The 19,895-nt window shown below is 36.9% G+C and overlaps 1 protein-coding gene across 4 annotated transcripts in view; it reads right to left on the minus strand.

The window, feature by feature from the left end:
* Nucleotides 1-754: 754 nt before the first annotated feature.
* Nucleotides 755-19,895, minus strand: part of HMCN1 (hemicentin 1) — a 467,709-nt gene continuing 448,568 nt past the window's right edge. Inside the window, exons 101-107 of one of the 4 annotated variants that reach the window (XM_026509232.4) lie at nt 17,968-18,081; nt 17,278-17,403; nt 15,510-15,638; nt 13,262-13,612; nt 9,529-9,648; nt 3,743-3,869; nt 755-2,205 (exon numbers count right to left, since the gene is read on the minus strand). In XM_026509232.4, the coding sequence (XP_026365017.3) occupies nt 1,839-2,205; nt 3,743-3,869; nt 9,529-9,648; nt 13,262-13,612; nt 15,510-15,638; nt 17,278-17,403; nt 17,968-18,081 (1,334 nt within the window). In that variant the 3' untranslated portion in view covers nt 755-1,838. The remainder of the gene's footprint in view (nt 2,206-3,742; nt 3,870-9,528; nt 9,649-13,261; nt 13,613-15,509; nt 15,639-17,277; nt 17,404-17,967; nt 18,082-19,895) is intronic. The other 3 variants (XM_044387878.3, XM_044387879.3, XM_048224848.2) reach the window with 3 other exon arrangements.

Raw genomic sequence — 19,895 nt, forward strand, 5'->3', positions numbered from 1 at the left:
CTTCCTTTTTTTTTTTTTTTAAGATTTATTTATTTGACAGAGAGGGAGAGCAGGAGAGACAGCAGCAGAGGGAGAGGGAGAAGCAGACTCCCGCGGAACAGGGAGCCCGATGTGGGACTTGATCCCAGGACCCCAGGATCATGACCTGAGCAGAAGGCAGATGCTTCATTGACTGAGCCCCCCAGGTGCCCCATCATACTTCCTTTTCAATCAGTGCTCAAACTTGAACACCAGAGAACCTGTGAGATTAGGAACTAAATTTGTATTGTCATCCAGTCACTGTCAGAATTAGACCTTTGGTTTTCAGAAAACTTGGCACTGCAGTTCTAGGAAATAAGGGTTTCCTTCAGATCAGCATTCAACTTTATATCCTTTTTGCAGAACTTCAGTAGAGAATTTAAAGCCCTCAACTCATTATTTTCTTTCTCCATGTTCTCCAGTGTACTTACAAGCAAGCAACTATTTCTTGATCAGAAATGCCCACTGGTGAGAATGTAAGCACATTCTGGCACTGCAGCCCATGAACAATCAGAGTTCACTTTACCACTTGAGACAGGTTATTAATACCATTAAATCTAACTATATCGCAGAACCAATTAAAGTTAGCCCAGATCCAGTTCAGAGAATCCATTTGAAGTCTGTTTCAGTCAGGCTACGTATGTACGATATAAGCAGATAAGTGTGTGTATGTGTGACTATAAATCTTAACACTCAGCATAGCTATAAGGAAACAAATTTTAAATTTTCAAAAAGGTTAAGAAAAGGGATGTGAAAATTTTATTCAGGCTGGTTTGACGGTAACATTGGTTTTTGTTTTATAAAATAATTTTATATAAGAGTCCATCAAGATATTATATAGAAAATACACCAAGGTAATATATATACATTTCATAAAAATAGAATACATCTTGGCAATTGCTTCCAGAGTCTGTTACCACCATGTACAGTGTATTGACGTTCAATATTTATGCTAATTTGAACATATAAGATTTTTAAGAAAAACAAAGAAAACTATTCCATTGGTATTTGTAAAAGTTGCTTCCACTTGACTGGAAAATAAAATGCTGGAATGTAAAAGTTACGGAGCTAACTGGAAGGAAGGTTATATCAAAGATCCATGCCATGAACAATCATCTGAGGACGAAGCAGTATTTTTTTTCTATTATCATAAGTGGTTCAGCTCATTTCACAAAATCACTGAAAATAATATCCTTATTTTAGATGGTCAGTCCACGTGAACACTATTTGGTATCAAAGAAACATTCTAGAAGCCGTACTATATTTCTAAACTGACTGGTGTTTCTTTTTTCCCTTAAGGTGAAAATAGGTGTAGAAGTCCCATTATAAAGTATCAATACTTAAAAAAAAAAAAGCATCTTAATAAGTTACTGAATAAGCTTTGATCAAAACACATAGCAACCAGTTTTATTATTCTAAAAATGGCCAAATGGTCAAATATCCACTTGGCTTCGAGTGAATTATTTTTGTTTTCTTTTTTTTTTTTTTTTAAGATAAGTGATCTTAGCTACTATGCTACCATAAAACATCACTGATATGTCCTCCTGTGAGATGTTCAGAATAATCTTTGGAAAGTAACTGCTCCAGTGTAATAAATAAAGAAAAATAATAAGTGACTTTTCTAGACCTTACCCAAAGATACGACCATGGTGGGATCATGAAAATACCTCAGGAGTACCAAGGAAGGCACACAAAACAGAGCATAGCACCATTTTCAAGTTGCCAAGATTGCAACTGTTCAGGAGATGGTAATCGGGAAGGGGACTTGATTCCCATGATTAATGCAGTTTAAATATGTGGATTAGGCTCTGGAGAGCTTCTTAGTATGGATAGGCAGACACAGCGATATATACTATGAATGTGGTCTGATACTCAATGGTCCCATTGGCACTGTAGGATGAGGCTCGAACCCTCATGCGGTAGGTCTCTGGTTCTCGCAATGGTCGTGTTGTGTACACCACTCCTTTCAGGTTTTCATCCCTTAAGGCAAAAGGAACAGTCTGTTCCTCATCTACCATGAGGAAAGTTGTCCTGGGATGCATCACTCCATCCTGCGTGTATGCTACCAGCCGGATTAAATCTTGATTGGCAGCTATTCCAAATGGGAGGGAGACAAGTTTGTATTCCAAGGCATATGGGCTCAAGGCACATTCCAAATCATTGGGTGGACAGTTCTTGAGGCAGAACCTAAGGACAAAATAAACACATGAAGTGCATATTATTATCTGGCTTGGAAGCAGGAGAGGGCATGAGGCAGGTGACCATCATCCATGACAACTTTTAGGCATTAAAGGCAGTAGACAGTCTGACTGCGAGAGCAATAGGCCCACCCCATGTGCTATGCCACTAACTCAAACCAGATGCCAGGTGCCTATGAGAGCATGCTGGTCTAGAGTCAAATATCTATCTCTCGGTTGCAGTAAGATCAGAAGTTTCTGAACCACTGAAGTAAGTACGAGTACCACAAGAGTATCTTTAAAATGAAAAGTTAGTTTTGGAAATAGAAGCATCTGTACATATACTGGAAACAAGTAGTTTTTAAAGAGAGGAATATGAACTATTTTTAAATTATAACATCTGTCGTAAGACTGAAAGCTGAGTAGAATTCATTGATATTTGGTTTATTTTCCTAAAAATAATAAAAGGTCAACTAAAATTCCTGGGGGGAAAATGTTCTTCCTTTTGTATTTGTTTTCCACATTATTTTAGATTAAAAATACTATATTTTCTTTTTCCAGAGCCCACATTGGCTGTTTTTGAAGCATCATGACTTTTAAGTTGTCTGCTAGAAATCACTAGTAATGGAGAGTAAAAATTTTAAAAAATGCACAAAGGAGCATTTTCTGCAGATATGGATTCTTCAATCATAGCATTTTTGGATGTGTCTTAAGTCAATATTTTTAAGTTTCTCCCTCCCCTTCCTTCTCCCTTCCTATTCCGCCTAAAGCAATTATGAATAGGTTTTTGCTGGATCCAGGGCAGTCCACACTTGATCATGTTACAGTAATGTGGTAGTCACTGCTGAGAGGACAAACAAAGTGTGAGCTCCAACCAGCATTCGGTTTCAGAACCACCTTCTTATTAGCAGGTTCTATTCATAATCACCATTATCTCTGTTTTCGAGCACCCCGCTGACTTGGTACCTGAACAGGGTATGACATTTCTGTAAGAGGAGGGAAAAAATAGAAGAGTAGTTTTATTCAGAACCCAGAAAAGATAGTGTTTCAGACAGCAGGGAATGTGAGCAAGACCATATACGAGCAGGCAGACTGTTGACTCATCCTTGCTCATCTCCATCCTCTCACGGAGTCATGGTGAGTCATCACGATTACAGCCAAGGTACTTCTTGGAATGCTCTAAGTGCTGAGAACCCTTAAAGCCCTGAGGCAACACAAACGGAAACCAGGAAATGTCAAAGGGGGTCAGGTTCTATCACCCCATAAAATGCTCACTGCTGAGGCAGAATTCTAGATGTGGCATGGTGGATTACATACTGGGGAGACGCTCCGGGAAAACCTTGGCAGCCCACAGTGATAGTTTAGGCTACAGTGGCTGCTGCAGGATGAGCTCATTTCATACCCATTCATTGAGGAAGGAACACACTGCAACGCCATATACCCCTGGGGTTATTGACTTCCTGTGAGTTACATGCAACAACAGAGTTTGTTGGTTGAGGAGAGAAAGCTTTTCAAAAGTATTTCTGAGAAGAGAAGGTAAGACATACCCTGAAACAGGATCCCGTTGGTAGTTGGGTGGACAGGGGGTATCGATGCACTGGTAGCTTCCTCTCATGTTGAAGCACATGCGATTCGGTCCACAGCGCACACTCTGCTCCAGACACTCATCAACATCTAGCGACAGCACAAGGAACACGCAGTGTCAGCAACTCGGGTCAGAGCGGCCACGAGAGCAGGTGTTGCGGATATTTGATGGGAATAGCAAATCCCCATGAATGAATCTGGCAGCCATACCTAAGCTTCTTCAACCACAAAATGGGGATCCTGATACCTGGTGTGCTATTTCCCATATTGCTTTGAGGATAATTTTTAACATTTGTGAAAGGACATCGAAAAATAAAAGCTATGAAGATAGAAGGGAAGCTATTAAGAACTCTGGTGTTTTTTATATTTGGAAAATAGAGTGCATTGGCGTTTTGTAAAGCAAATAATACTTTAAATTCATGAGAAACAAGCTAAAAATTTAAAGGACACTTGTAAACCTTTCTGTAAAGTGAAGAACCTCTTTAAAATGTGAGTGATCCTTCCTGGTATTTTGTTTCATAAGTTCAAAATGTTGAGTGACAGGTAGGGTAGTGGAAATTAAAGAAGTCAAGTTATAAATTCAAGTCAGTCAGATCTTGTGGAGAGAGACAGAATCTAGGAAAAAAACCAGACAAACCAGGATGAAATGAGCGACCCAAGAACCATAATCCAAGTTTAATCAAATCTAAACTGTGGAGAATCCATCCTCAGGGGTTATGGGGGTGGGATGTGCTCTCCAGGGTCATAGCTCCCCCTTGGTTACTGGGGGAAAAAGCAAATGAAATGCTGTTTATTTTGTTGTTTTCTATACAAAGTTGTTAAATAAAAACACAGTTAAATCACTATAATTAAGAAACATCAAGATGGAGCTAAAAGAAACTTTTTCCGAGCTTTCTGAAAATGAATGTTTTTCAGATTTTAAACTTAGGATCCATATTCGAGCATCAGGGGATTTTTAAATGAAAATCTTTTTGTGTGTGCATGTATGAGTGTGTGTGTGTGTGTGTGTGTGTGTGTGTGTGTGTGATAGAGACAGACAGGGACAGAGACAAATGGGGAGACAAAGAGCACAACACTGAGATGAAGGATTTTCTGGAAAGAGGATCCATAGAATTCTACAAAATTTTTAAGGGATTTTGAGATCCTAACATTAAGAACCGTATTTTAGAGCAATCATTTCCAACTGTGGTACCTTTATTCCCCTGGTGATGCATGGAAGCTTTCCAGCAGTATGACAGCAGGCAAATATTTCATGGAATCATTTTCATCCAGAAACTTATTTCCCTTAAGTTCTCCTTCCTATAAGCACTCTGCCTGAGAACTTCCTGTGGCCTGGAGTTCTCCTGTCCCCATTCCCATTTTATATCCTTCTGCTTTACAAAAGAAAGGTTTCCACTAATCCCTAGAATCTTTATGATACTTGGGTGCAAAATGCTTCAAGGAACATATGAAGGGTGAGAAAACTGGTTATTTGTATTGATGGTGGCAGGCCTTATTTTATCATGGCTACAAACCAATGGTCTGAGCTCTCTATTTTAAATTAGATTGCAGAAGTGAGCTGGTTGTGATGGGAACACTTACTAACACCTTTACTTGAACAGAACAATGACCTTAGACTTTTTCTGATGGTCAAGTTGGTTGGTGTAACAACCACTACAAACTTTTAAATTATATAGTGATCATTCCCCATTTTAACAGGGTTATCTACAGCTCCAAAGTATTGATGAAAATATATTTAAAGCACAGGTACATCAAAGCCAGAATTCATATCCTTTACAACAATTCAAATACGGTAAGAAACTTTAGAAGTCAGTTTTAAAAAGTATGAATGAAGTATAAGGTTTCAAATTCTTTTGGAGTAGGCAAGCAAAAAATTGAAGACTATTTATTTTAAAGTCTTAAGCCAATTGGCTGCATATAGGCACTTGTAATACTCCTCATTCTTTAGTATTTGAATAAACATAGGTCCTGATGCACAGGAGGGAACAATTACAACTAATTGGGCCCAAATCAGTTCTCTGCAGAGGTAGGACCTAAAGGTCAAATGGACTTTCATCATGGAATCAGTGCTGAGACCAATGGGCAAGTGAAACTATTGTATCATTTCATAGTAGTAAGTAATTTGGTATCTGCATAATGCTATGTATGTTGGACTTGGGTTAAAGTTGTAGGTTCTTCTGTGAATTCTTATGTAACTTGAAATATTGCTATCAAAAAAAGAGAAAGGAGAGAAGCAGTTCCAAGAGACAGTATATTAATGATGGACAATAAATGTTAAATTTTATTTCTGAATTATTTATCATTTCTGTCTCAAAAATGAGCATTTTAGATTTGGTTCCAAATATATTCTATTTTCTAGGGAAATAACAGTGTAATTATTTACTTTAAAGTTGCTAATAGTTTGCACAAAGTAAAAAGACATTAAGCTAGAGGGATAAAGACTAAATCACTTACTTGACTTTTTACTTACTTAAATGTGCTGATAATAACATAACGTGCTTTCTAGGACTAGTTTTCTATTAGGACTAATTTTCCTACAGGAATACAACATAGTGTGACACAAATTTATATTTCAGTTAAATTTTGCCTATTGTCTCCGTGAACCAAGTTCTAATTATGATTTTATCTGTCAGAGGGGCGTTATCTACTTGGCAAAATGAGATTGTCTCAGAATGAAGTGAAAAGACCTTTAGGAAAATGTGAAAGAAATTCACTTAGCCTTATCTTTTTTTTCTCATAAAAAACATTCCCTCACACTTATCCACCAAATTTCATTTTAGCTCTAATTTTTATGGTGAATTCCTGCAGGCCCATTTAGGCCAGTGGGCTGCGGGGGCCCATGGAAATGGTGGCATGGAGACCAGAATCTGGACACATGCATAATAGGAGTAGCTATCTTATCACAGATTTCCAATGGCTGAATATGAGTCTACAAAAATATATCAAAATCTAATACTCAAGTGTTTGCCTTTAGTTCCATAATAATAAACACTTACCACTGAAAAGCTTTCTTAAATATTTGAGCTTCTGGAAGGTGGCCTTCCTTCTGTCTGTAACTATCTCCTCAGGCTTAAGCACCCTATAAGCATTCACTCTACTCATTTAGTCTACTGCATGGTCTTAAAAAGAGAAGCCAGAAAAGATGGAGAAATCATGCTGTCTTCTGTTAGCTGACAATGTGAGGATGTCTGGTTTTTATTAAATATTATAAGAAAATCACTATGGTAGAAATTAAAGGATAGGCATTTTATAATCTAAATATTCTACAAGAAAAGATTACCAAGATGAGCTGAAAAACTTTTATATTAATAGCTTTAGAACATATGAATGCATTTAACCAAGTGCTTCTGGATACATTAAACAATAATTTAGGATAAACATACTTGAAACATTTGTCTTATAGAGAGAATAATTTAGATTCTTGATAACATTATGGATTACTTTTTAAAAACTTGGATAGATTAGAACACTCATTTCAAATGCAATGCCAATAAAGCGTTTCTAAATATTCAGAATTAGATTGGGGGGGTGCTTACAATTAGCATACAGATCTTTTAGTTTCTCCTCTCCACTTCTTGGGCAAATCAAGATTGGTCATGTTTTTTGTTTTTCATTTTGTAGTCTGCTGACTTCCACTTTTGACAAGAGTCTCTGTCCTTGTTCAATGTCAAATTCACTTAAATTTCCTTTTTGTCACTGACATTTTTATCATTAATGTATAAAGCTTCAAAAATGCACATGTAAATGAAAAATCAACTTTTTTTTCTCTCATAAATGCCCGAAACACTTCCTAAAGCTATAAAAAGATTCCAAGTTATTCTTCAGATTAAAGACTGCTTTAAAAGATGTAATTGTTTTCTCTCAAGTCTTCTTTAAAAACCACAAAAATATGTAACTCATTTAAATTGCAAACATTTCAAGTGACACCTGTTTCTGATTTGTTCACATTATTTTTCACTCTCTGAAGCACAACTTAAAGTTGAAAAACGTTTGAACTGAATGAGCGGCAAGGGCAATCAACGAACAAACTGGCATCATTTAGAAAAAAAGAAAAATCCTCTAATGAGGATATGACATCATATAACACTTAAAAATCTGGCTAAGGGGTTTTGTAGTTCGGTTGGTTGTTCCAAATGCTTCCTTCCTTGGTGCCTGGTGCACTCACAGGAAGTGTAGTGTTAATGTTGGGCATTGCCACCTCTTGAGAGGATTCTTGGGATGATCACCTGAAGAAAGTTATAAAGTGTGGACAGTGTAAATGCCCTCACCTCACACTATACTGCCACAGTACAATGACCCTGGTGTTCACAGCGTGACAGGAGACACAAAGGACCACTCAAGACATTATGAGATCTGTGATCAAGTCCTACCCTTGTTCTTGATTGTTCTAGAACATTCATGCTCACATCATCACTCCAAGAATTAGTTTTTTTTATCTATAGTGCTTTATTATTTGTAGTCTATTATCTGTATTGCTGATTAAAATGAGTTAATAATTGCTTTGGAAAAACATGACTATAACGTCAGCGTATTATTCTCATACTTCAAATCTCAGTAGAAAGTTCTGCATAGGGTAAGTTCTTAACACGCATTTGTGACGGATGGCTGGGAGTAAAGGTTATTATGGTGTTCACTTTACTTTTCCAGTTCAGATGGTCCGGTGAGGGCTCTCAGGGAGGGATCAGGTAAGTGGGTGTGGGACAGGTAGAAGCTCATGGAACTCAGGTGACCCCATCCCCCTTCCAGGTCTTGCTTCCTGGAGCGCCCTTTCCGTGACCTGCATCCTAGCAAGTCTTCTGTGAATCTCCCAGAGAGGGCAAATTTAATCTAAATTTGATTGCTACTGATAAAGCACTCTTTTGAAGATTTTATTTGATATGCTTTAGAAAAGGATACAGGTTGTACGTGACAGAAATTAATAAAATTCAGAGGCTTGTTAATGCCTGTATAACTTCTGATTTTGACCACAAAATTGAGGAGGATTCTTGAGAGATTTTCAAGATTTATATAAGTTCTTACTTCTTTTTGATCTAAGTATGCATTGCAACATAATATACCTTATCAAAGCAAAATACCCCTTTCACATTTTTGTGTAAAGAGGTTAATATTGAGTTGATAGTTTTTTTCTTTCTACCGTTACTACACACTGTCCAAAACTCTGTTGTAGTACCTACAACCCTGTATATTATGCTTTTATTTACATGTCTGTTTCCATTGGACTAAGATATCAAAGGGAAGAGACTATATTATTCATTTGTTTAAATCTTTTGCATTCTGCAATGCTAGCCCGTGACTGTTTCACATTATTTGCAGATTGAAAGAATAGATCATTTAATCATTTACCCACGGTTGGTCAAGACAAAAAATAAAATAATGCCTAATACTGGAGTAAATGTACTGATCTCTCTTCCTATTTCATCTTCCACCTTGGCTGAATTTTGAAAAGACATTTGAAGAGGTCTATTCCCACTTAGTTTTAAAAATATATAACATGAACTAGTTTAGACATTCTTGCTCCTTCTATAAGACTACACCAAAAATGATTCTCAACTATTTCCCTCTGCCTAACTGCTTTCTCTCCAGTTCTCCTACTTACAAAAGCAATGATAAATATGACCAATGGAAATGAGAAGGAAGAGAAAGCAACTAGGAGAATATTAAAAAAAAAAAGAAGACATTTAATTTCTCATACTCTCCTACGTTGGTTTTAAGTCAGGTCGCAGCAATAAACATCCCAACATTTTCTCACCTTGACAAGTCTTTCCATTGAGCATGAGTTGATAGCCAGGCGGACAGATACACTGATAGCTCCCAAAGGTATTTTTACACTCGTGCTGGCAAACGTCTCTATTTTCACATTCATCGATATCTGTGCAGAAAGAAAGCAGGGTGTATAACCATGCAAAACAAAGGCAGAAACGATGACAGAACCAATTACACACAAGTTGTTGATATGCGATAGAAAAACTTCTTGGTGATTTTACACTCACGTGTTTAAACGTGCTCAGAACTGTTTTATATCAGGATCTGTTTTTAATGGAGTCCAATGTTAACTGTACTATTTTATAAAATATGAACATCTCTTCTGTGTGTGACTGCATATGAGCTGAAGCCCCAAACTGGCCAATTTCTGTATTAGTTAAGCAAGCCTGGGATGGCAGATGAAACAGATTTGTACAAGATCCTAAATCACCAAAGTACTAAACTCTTGACAGAAGAGTAGAATTTACCAAAAAGACAAAGTTTCTATTGAGGTTAGTTGCAACAAGGAATGTTAGATTTTATTTTATTTAAATTCTAGTCACCTCTCTCTCTCTCCCTGCACCTGCTCCCAACATCCATGCATTGCTTTCCCATACAGAGATATCAAGTGGAGGTGTTTTTAATTTTGTGATAAGAATATTCATCAAACTTCATATTGTAAAGTACCAATGGCAACTATGTATCTATAGTTGCTGTGACACCTTGGGCAGGCCACTATACTTCTCAAGATCTCAGTCAATTCTTTTGTCACAAGGACTCATCAATTCGATCTCTCTACTGCAGAGATTTGTTGGAAGGTTCATACATTGTAATACATGGGAAAGCATTTTACAATAAAGAGCTACCTATCTGCTATTAAACAAAGCCAAGAAAGTAGCAATAAAACGGAGAGGAGAATGGGTGATAATTAAAAATTAATTGCTATTTGCTTTCAGGATAAAGGATGTGATTTGGGGTGCCTCAGATCTCTTATCCCAGTTGTGTTTTGCTCAGACTAATGTTAGAATTAGTGCAGAGTCCCATGAATCAGTGGAAGAATAAAGAGAGAATGTGATGTGAAGTGGGAGCAGGAGTGCTATAGGCTGGGGGTCAAGAGAAGACAAGGTGAAAACTGGTGGGTGACTCAGAGCAAAGGGATGTGTTCATGGTGTTTTGCAATGCTCAGAATATAATTGCGAAGATTCAAAATCTGTTCATGATGAACACTCATCAAATATTTGTTACTGTTTTTGCCCCACTGTGAACCAAAGCATTTACTCCACAACTTGTGTGTTATTTTTACTTTTTCCCTTTACAATCTGCTTCCACCCCAAATCATCACAGAAATGTCAATGATGTGGAACTCCAAGAAGTCAGTTCACTCTTCCCAGAGTATGAATTTCAAAGTGGACCCACGTGTGATTTCTGCATTCAGAGGCAATGCAATGTTCATTTCTCCTGTTAAGCTTTGGAATCATTTCCTTAAAAAGCCCAATTTTAGCCCAAGTCTAACAAGATTGCATAGTGTTAACTTGAATCTTTTGTGAGTTGTCTACCCCAGATGGTTAATTAAGGCGTTCGGTGTTTATTGCAAGTTGGTCGTTAACATAATTCCAAAGCTGTCTGCAACCTTAGCGTAAATTTCTTTATTAGTATGAACACCATAAAATACTCACCATATTTTAAGAAATACTTCTAAAAGCCTATAACTGCCCCTAGGTAAAACTCAAACACCCAGTAATTGACTAGATATGGAAGTTCACTTCAGATTCTCCAAGACTGGTCCTCTGAAATAGTACCTGCCTCAGCCAATGGTTTGGGGAAGATAATTCTTATAAACATAATATTAGTGTAATATAAACACGAGGACACAGAAAACATTTATGAGGCTCTACTGTGAAACTGCAGAGCTTAGATAGCGATGAAGAAATAGAGAATGGGGTTATTAATCAGGGATGCTTTCTTAAAATGACTGGGACATTCAGATGATTTAAAAGAAATCAGCTGGATGGTGTACAGTGTGAGGGGTATGGTTTAATTCATGTGTCACAGCATAAACAAGGGTTTGGGGCAGGAGAGTACAGGTAGAAGAGACGAGCTTGTCTAAGATGAAGTCAGAGAGTGGGATGATAAGTGGAGATGAAACCCCTTAGTGGGAATGACTGTTTGGAAGAAACTTTGAAAGATAATATGTCAAATTTAAATTAATTAATTAAATTTAATTTAATTTTCACCAATTAAAAATGGTAAAAGTTTTAACTAACAAAGAGGTCAAAATCGGGGGCATGAAAAATTACCAATGTTCAGAATGGTCTGGAGCAAGCTGAGAGTCATATTTGACATCCTTGCAAGGATTGTGGAGTCCACAGGGTTAGAAATTAAGTAGCGTCTGACCATATGGACTCAGGATAGAGAATTGGTAATGAATGCATTAATGTTTGAAGTTCAAGGAGTAAAAGGAACTAGCATTGTTGACGGCTTTAAGACACTGATCACAGGGAGAAGGTTCTATGTGCCTCTTATTAACCTTCAGGTACATCAAGACACCTAGACAGAAAAGTTCTAGGAAAATACGGACTGAAAGAGAAAAGTTTAAAGTTTAAGTATCCAGTGGTCTGGGCTCCAGCCGATATGGGAGGCTGGGTCCACAGAAGAGTGACATAGGAAGCACTCTGGGAAGATAATGACGCAGGAACAGGGCTTGGGGTGAAGGGTAGAAAAAAAATGACAAAAACTGAAGTCAGAAGAAGACATTTTAAAAATGTTTATAAGAAATGTGTAGCCAAAAGTATATTTAGGCAAGAATAAGTGTAGTGTAGAATACTTAAGAAAAATGCAAGAAAATGAAGTTGGCATAGGGGTCTTTAAATTTAAATAAAATTCCTTTCTTCCCCCTTCCTCTCTCTCTTCCTTGCTTTCTTCTGTCATCTACCCAATAGGGGGGCTAATTCGTGTTTGCTAATTTCTCTTGGCACATAGCTCAATGGCATGCAAACTGTGGACACTCAAGAGAAAATTGAATTAAATGAATGACAGATGGTAATGTTAGCAACTTAACTGAAAACAAAGTCTCAATTACTGAGTTGGAAATTATACTTCATTTTTGCAAACAAATTAAATTGTAGATGAGTCTAGATAAAGATATTGAAAGCACATATTTTACAGCAATGAAAGCAACTTAATTTTGTCCTGGCTCACATTATCTTTTCAGTGATTTACATACATACAAAATAATCAAACTGAGAAATTCCACGGGGAGTGTGGGACAACAGTCAACACTGTTTTGGTTGTCCTAGAGAACAAACAGTTGACCGAGTCACTGAAAGTTTCACTTTTAACCCACTGCTTTGGCATCACCCAGGTACGGCCATAATCTGATGGCATTATGTGGCAATACGCATATTCTCTTATTTAAAAAAAAACCATATTCTGAATGCCACTGAAATTTATTTCTACATAGCATTAAATTTAATAACACTTTCAGGAGTGATCAAAGAGAGAAACTCTCACTATAAAACACTTCATTATCAGAATGTACACATGTAAATACATCATTTCCTTGAATAAATTTTGTAGTAGTTTTAGGTGCCAGAGTCAATGTCTTGGAACTTTGGGTCATCCCAGAGTTGAGATCTGATGTCATTCACGGCACCCAAACGACCACAGGTGCTGTGCATATGTTTAGCCTCTGGCCCGTACGTGAGCCCACAGAAAGGACATGTAAGACAGCTGACATTTACCTACACATGTGTCACGGCTCGCCTCGGAGCCTTCAGGGCAAGTTTTCCTAATGGTCCTTCTAGTCCTGGAGAGAGATGTTCTGCTGTTTCTATACTCTGAGTAGGAGCTGTAGAGATGTGAGTATTGTCTGTAATGCTGTTGAGGTTGATAGTTGTTTCTCACGGGGGAGAACCGTGCAAGGTTATAGCTACTGTGCTGGGTGCCAGAATGAGGCAGCCTCTCCAATCCAGCGCAAGATTTCCCGTCCCCTAATAAAAGTTGTCCTGGGGGACAGATACACTTGAAGCTGCCGGGGGTGTTGGAGCACTGATATGCACAAGGCTTAGGCACCTGCTCACATTCATTAATGTCTGCTCATGTGCCATGATACATAAAAAAGAGAAAAAAAAACACACATACACACAAAACACAGGAATCAAGAATCAGTCTCTGGAACAAACGGAAGACATTATGTTACCCTCCAAAGCTACGAATACAGTAAATTCTCAGTTGTGAACTTTAGAGAAAGCTTGAATCATTCATTTATGAATACATAGAAAGGTTCTAGACTTTTCCTGAAGATTGCTTCACGTGTACAGTAGAAACATAAAGGGTCATATGGGAAAATGTGGTCTCGAATCCAGAAAAACTAGAGCTCAGAGCTAATGCAGACCTTAATTCTGTGGGTGGAGGGAAGGACTCAATCACATTTCTAGTTTGTGTTTTATTACAACATTCTCACTGGAACCTCCAACGTTTCATACAATTACAAGCTTCACATGTGATAATATTGGTACAACTACTAACATTTTTCTTTTATTTCTTTTGAATCAAAATTATTATTTAGTAATCAAGCCAAGCACATTTCTTTACAAAAATTTAAAAAGAAGGAAATTAAGACAGAATTATTTCTTACTAAGATACAAACTCAAAAGTCCAAAAAATTTTTTAAAAAAAGCTACTTTTCTTCCTATTCCTAGGTCAACATACACTATATGGTGCCAACTTTTCCTGTAAATTGGAAAAGCAAATGAAAACCAGAGAACAAAAACAAATTCTTTAATTCATTATCACAGCGGCATGAAAGACAGCAACATGAATAAGCAGAATAAAAGTAGTAAATTTTGTTTTAAAAATTATTTTCGTAGGCAAAGGTTAAAATTAACATTTTAAATCTCTTTAAGGCAATGGCTCTACCTTGTTCTTTGATTTATTTCCCAGTGCTAGGCCTGACATTCAACTTCAGGTCAAATTAGTGAACAAATAAACATAATTCATTCTGCTAGGTCGTTGCTATGACTAATCAAGATGTTAAGTTATATATAGATTACAATATCTAAACAGAAGACTAAAATGATATGTTATGTACTTCTGCTATTAGAGAGTGTTTATTTTGAAAGTGTTTCTAGTAATTGTATTACTTTCAACATTTGCTCTGTGCAAAGTACGAGGCTAGGGACTGCATAAAGACAGAACTAAGTCTTCATGAGAGAATTTGCTGTAAGTCATTAAGTAGACAATCAAGGCAACCAATTTTAAAAGCGTAGTATGCAAACCAGAAGTCAGTATTTAAAACCCACACCTTTTTTTTTTTTTTTGCTGTACTTGAATATTCCAAGAGGAATATAATTTCATAGGTCGGTTTTCAGTTTTTGATTATAAGTGCATTAATTAAAAAGAAGCATATGGTTACCTTCTTACAGATCTCTTCTATTGTCTGTTACCTGCCTTATTTACATTCAGTTATAATTAAGATAGAAATAAACAGGCAACTGGGAGAACTGAGTGAGATTCTTAGCACAGGAAATGACACATAGTAAGCACTAAATATATGGTAAACTAATAATTATCAATTTACTTAAATTGTGTATTCACATTTTAATCCCTCATGTCTAAACCTATGTATTACATTCAATTATGCTTCATATTCAACTAGAATGTATTTGTGCAAACATTTATGCCATGTGCATACAGAGATCAACGAGATAACCTTCACGATTAAGTTGTCATGGTAACTATATTGGAACATCATTCTGATATGTGTAGTGTATAGTAAGCACTCTAAATGGTGATTGTTATCACTGTAATGTCAGTGCAAATTGAACTCAATATGAAATCTTAAAGAAGTAATTCAAATTATGTTATAAATTATTTAAACCAACTTACACATTTCCTAATTCCAAGAAAACATTTGAGATGAGAGAGTTGGTAAGGCTAAGTAATTATGTTAGTAGCTTTATTACTCAGTAAGAGTTCCTGGTAACTTACCCATACAGGGTCTTCCAACTCCTTGAGACCGGAAACCTCTGGGACATACACAGCGATAGCTGCCTCTTGTATTCTCACATATCTGGTTATATCTGCACTGATGGGTCCCATCTTTACATTCATCAATATCTACAGACACAGAGGCAATAAAAAGTATAATAGTTCCTCTTTCAAAACCTAAAGTCATTGTATTTAAAATGAACACTCTATAGAATTGTCAACGATTGCATTTCTCACCAAGTAGCTGAGACCTGGGTTCAAGTTCTAGCTCCGCCACTTATTAACTGGCTCTTTTTCCTTCTCTTGCTTCCTACTGTGGAAAGGGTTTGGTTCTCAGCTTTGTAGCCCTCTTCTCTCTACTCCCTCCACCTTCGGCTGTCTTATTTATACTAGCGACTCTAGTAAGCTTGTTGATGTAGACTTACAGCAATAGCACTACATTGTGTCTTATCTACAGCCCCACATTCCCAGCTGGTGACTGGTCCTCTCCACGTCCATCTTTTACCAGTACTTCAAACCCCACATGTCCTCAGTGTTGGTTTTTTTTTTTTTAAGATTTTATTTATTTGAGAAAGAGAGTACAGAGTGAGAAAGAGAGAAAGAATGAGCAGGGGGAGAGACAGAGGGAAATGGAGAAGCAGGCTCTCCACTGAGCAGGGAGCCCAATCCGGGGCTTGATTCCAGGACCCTGGGATCATGACCTGAGCTGAAGGCAGATGCTTAACCCACTGAGCCACCCAGGCACCCAGGAAGGATGAATTTTTTTTTTTTTTTAAAGATTTTATTTATTTATTTGACAGAGAGAGACAGCCAGCGAGAGAGGGAACACAAGCAGGGGGAGTGGGAGAGGAAGAAGCAGGCTCATAGCAGAGGAGCCTGATGTGGGGCTCGATCCCATAACGCCAGGATCACGCCCTGAGCCGAAGGCAGACGCTTAACCGCTGTGCCGCCACCCAGGCGCCCCAGGAAGGATGAATTTTAATCTGTTTTCTCCAAGCCTAGCCCTTTTCCCTTTCTACAGGACTCTCCCTTTGATCCACCATGTCCACCTATTATTACCATTCCATTCAAGGCGATATTTAAATGTGACTACTGCCATCACATCTATTAGATATGATCATTCTTTCAAGTACTCTCAAACAATCTTATTTGTACCTCTTTTATGGCATTTCATTCTCCCTTGCACTATAGTATTTTTTTTTCTTTTGGTGAGGAAAGTGGAATTAGCCAATCTATTCCAGTAGATCGTAGGGATATGAAAGCAGGAATACTATCTGTTTCAAATTTGTTTTATAGTTCTGCTAATTAAGGCAGACTGGCACAGAAAGAATAAACTTAGGGAGAATATAATTTATTTGTCTGGTCATTGATTTGACATTGAAAGCATCTTTAGTTCTAAAATAAAATATTTTGAACTTTAAATAGATCTGTATAAGCTTTTCTTCACTACCTGTAAAATTCTAAACATATAGACACTGAATTTCATAGACATAATGTGAGATAATATTAATTTATGTGGATATTAAACTGTAAAGCAAAAGTGTAATAATTGATGGGAGCTCAAAATGGTAAGCTTCCACGGTTTTAGTATAGAGCCTGGGACCCCACAGCTCAAACACACTAGAACCTGGGAGTAAAAAACCTGTGAGAAAAGAAAAATTTCCTTGTGAGATTAAATTTACTTTTATCATTAATTTTAAAAATGGACGCCTTACTTGGCATGTCAATGGCAAGTGGATCTCAGTCGTTCAAACAGCCATACACTCACCGATGCAGGTTCCATTTTCGGCCTTGGTCATTCCATTGGGACAAAGATCAATGCACTTATAGCCCCCACGGGTGTTCTTACAGTGCTGATCTGGTCTGCATACATTCTGCCTACATTCATTCACATCTTCATAAAAGAACAAAGGTAATGAAGATTGAGAAAATGATTTCTTCTGCTTTCTTACAGACATCATACCTTTGGATTTTAAGGGTAAAGATGCTAATTATATAATCAATGTGTATGGGTAAAGTGTTTAAATCCATCAAAGTGAGTAACAGATTACTTTAAAACAGAAGGATAAAAATTTAAAAAAAATTAGTCCACATACCTGGTAGCCATACCAACCACTACTACTACTTAGAAAAATAAATAAATAAATAAATTATACATACATACATATGTGTATATATATCAATATAAAACTTTAAATATGTAACCATATATATTATGCTTCTGTGAAAAAATTTAGTAAATACAATAGGGAAATGCTAAAAAATGGTTATGTAATTGGAAAATGAAACCCATAAAGGACAGCATTTGGTTCCATTTTGTTTTTGCATGGATTACATACACGATGGATACAGAAGTATCCTATGTATGAATCCAGCCCGGGACACAGCATACAGGTTAGACCGAATACCTAGAAGTTACAAAGATGTCATTGCTTTGAATCTTAAGCCCTTTTCTTACCTATGCATTTTCTGCCTTTGAGCTGATACCCAGGTTCACATCCACAATGAAAACTTCCTATGGCATTGAAACAGCGGTGGTGACAGGGGCTAGATTCTTGACATTCATTAATATCTGTTAAATAAAACAAAACTCTCATTATATGCTGTTAGGAAACTTGGGTTAATTTATTTCAGATGTCTAACATTTTAATGATCTTTTATCATTATCATGTTTAAGATCTTTCCTAAAATGAATCCAATACAATTGTTCTCATATGATCTGCCAGATAACTGATTGAGTTAACTGCTGGAGACCATATCTCTCTTCAAAGGTAGACATTTGCTAGTGACTTGGACCTATGTGGATGTAAGACTCCTCTACTTTAACTGTCCTACCAGATGGCTCCCACGTCTGTTCCTAGGAAATTTCAGCCCGCAATGTTGCTGACAGACTAGAATACTGAAGATAGGGTTTGAAAAAAAAAAAGCCAAGGTCTTCCGCAGTATCTTTTGCAATTGGCTTCTCTTCCCCATTTTTGCTGCTGTTAGCCTGATGCATATCTTGACCACATTGTGCCTGACAGCAGCAACGTTAGCATTTTTCCTCGTCCACAGTCATTGCCAAATTAATCTTCCCAACACCATGAGGGGGCATAGTATAAAAAAATTGCAGGCATGAATTCCCCAAATTCGTGTGCAATTGTCTATTTTATGTACCTTTTCTGAAACTCTCCTTCCTTCTAGTTTCAGAGGAAGAGAAATTTTCTCCCATGTAAGAAAACTCCCTCTATTTGAGTGTTTGAGCTCTGCAGCCCATCTCCTCCTTCCTCACAGAGATGAGGACTGGGGTCCATTGATCATTCTTTCCTTATGTGCATTTTTAAAGTTCTTCCTCCTTACGGTCATCTTTCCCATAACGCAATGGACATAAACAAATTTTTCCTACCCTAACATAATCCCTCTCTCAGGTCTGTACTAATCTCAAGTTCCTTCTACTTCTCTACTGTTCTATTCCTTCTGTTCAAACCTTTTTCAAAGGAACAATCACCATATTTAGGCTCTTTATGTCCCCCTCTTACATTCCCAAGTTTAAGATTGCCTGTGTCTTATTTTGTACTTGTTTTCTACTGGAGCTCTTTTATTCTTTTTATTATTTTGAAAAAAATTTATAAGTTTTTATTTAAATTCCAGTTAGTTAGCAAACTGTGTAATATTAGTTTCAGGTATATGAGCTCTTCTAATCTTTCAAAATCTGCATGTTAATAAAAATGCATAAATGTGATCATATACTTCAAAAATATTTTCTTAGTGTAGCTTTTTCTTCTTTCTTTTTTCTTGGCTTCCTTTATCACTTTTTACCTTCTTGCCCACCAAAGCCAATCTGCATTGACAATCTAGTATAAATAATAACATATCTCTTCTATGTACACATCTATATCTGTATAAATGTATACATCCATTTCCTTTATCTTTAGTTATTGTTTTCTAGCCACAGAATCTTTTCTACACAAGTTACGTAGACTTTTCTACTTCTTGGTGTTCTCACTCAACAACTCAACATGGAAACAGTGAACTGCACTCCATTCTTTATAATGGCTGCACAATGGTTCATGGTGTGGATATACTGTATTTCATTCGCTTTTCTAATATTGACAGGCACTCAGTTTTGTATCCACTATTTTTGCCTCCATGAAAAGACCCTGATAGAAGCTTTATTCATAATTGTTAAAACCTGGAAGCACCAGGATATCCTTCAGTAGCTGAATGTATTAATAAACTATAGTACACTAATACAATGGAATATTATTCAACACAGAAAAGAAAAGAGCTATCAACCCATGAAAAGACATGGAGGGAACTTAAATGCGTATTATTAAGTGAAAAAAGACAATCTGAAAAGGCTACATGCTATATGACATTCTGGAAAAATTAAAACTATGGAAACAA

Source organism: Ursus arctos, unplaced genomic scaffold (assembly GCF_023065955.2).
Source record: "Ursus arctos isolate Adak ecotype North America unplaced genomic scaffold, UrsArc2.0 scaffold_2, whole genome shotgun sequence".
Taxonomy (NCBI): Eukaryota; Metazoa; Chordata; class Mammalia; order Carnivora; family Ursidae; genus Ursus; species Ursus arctos.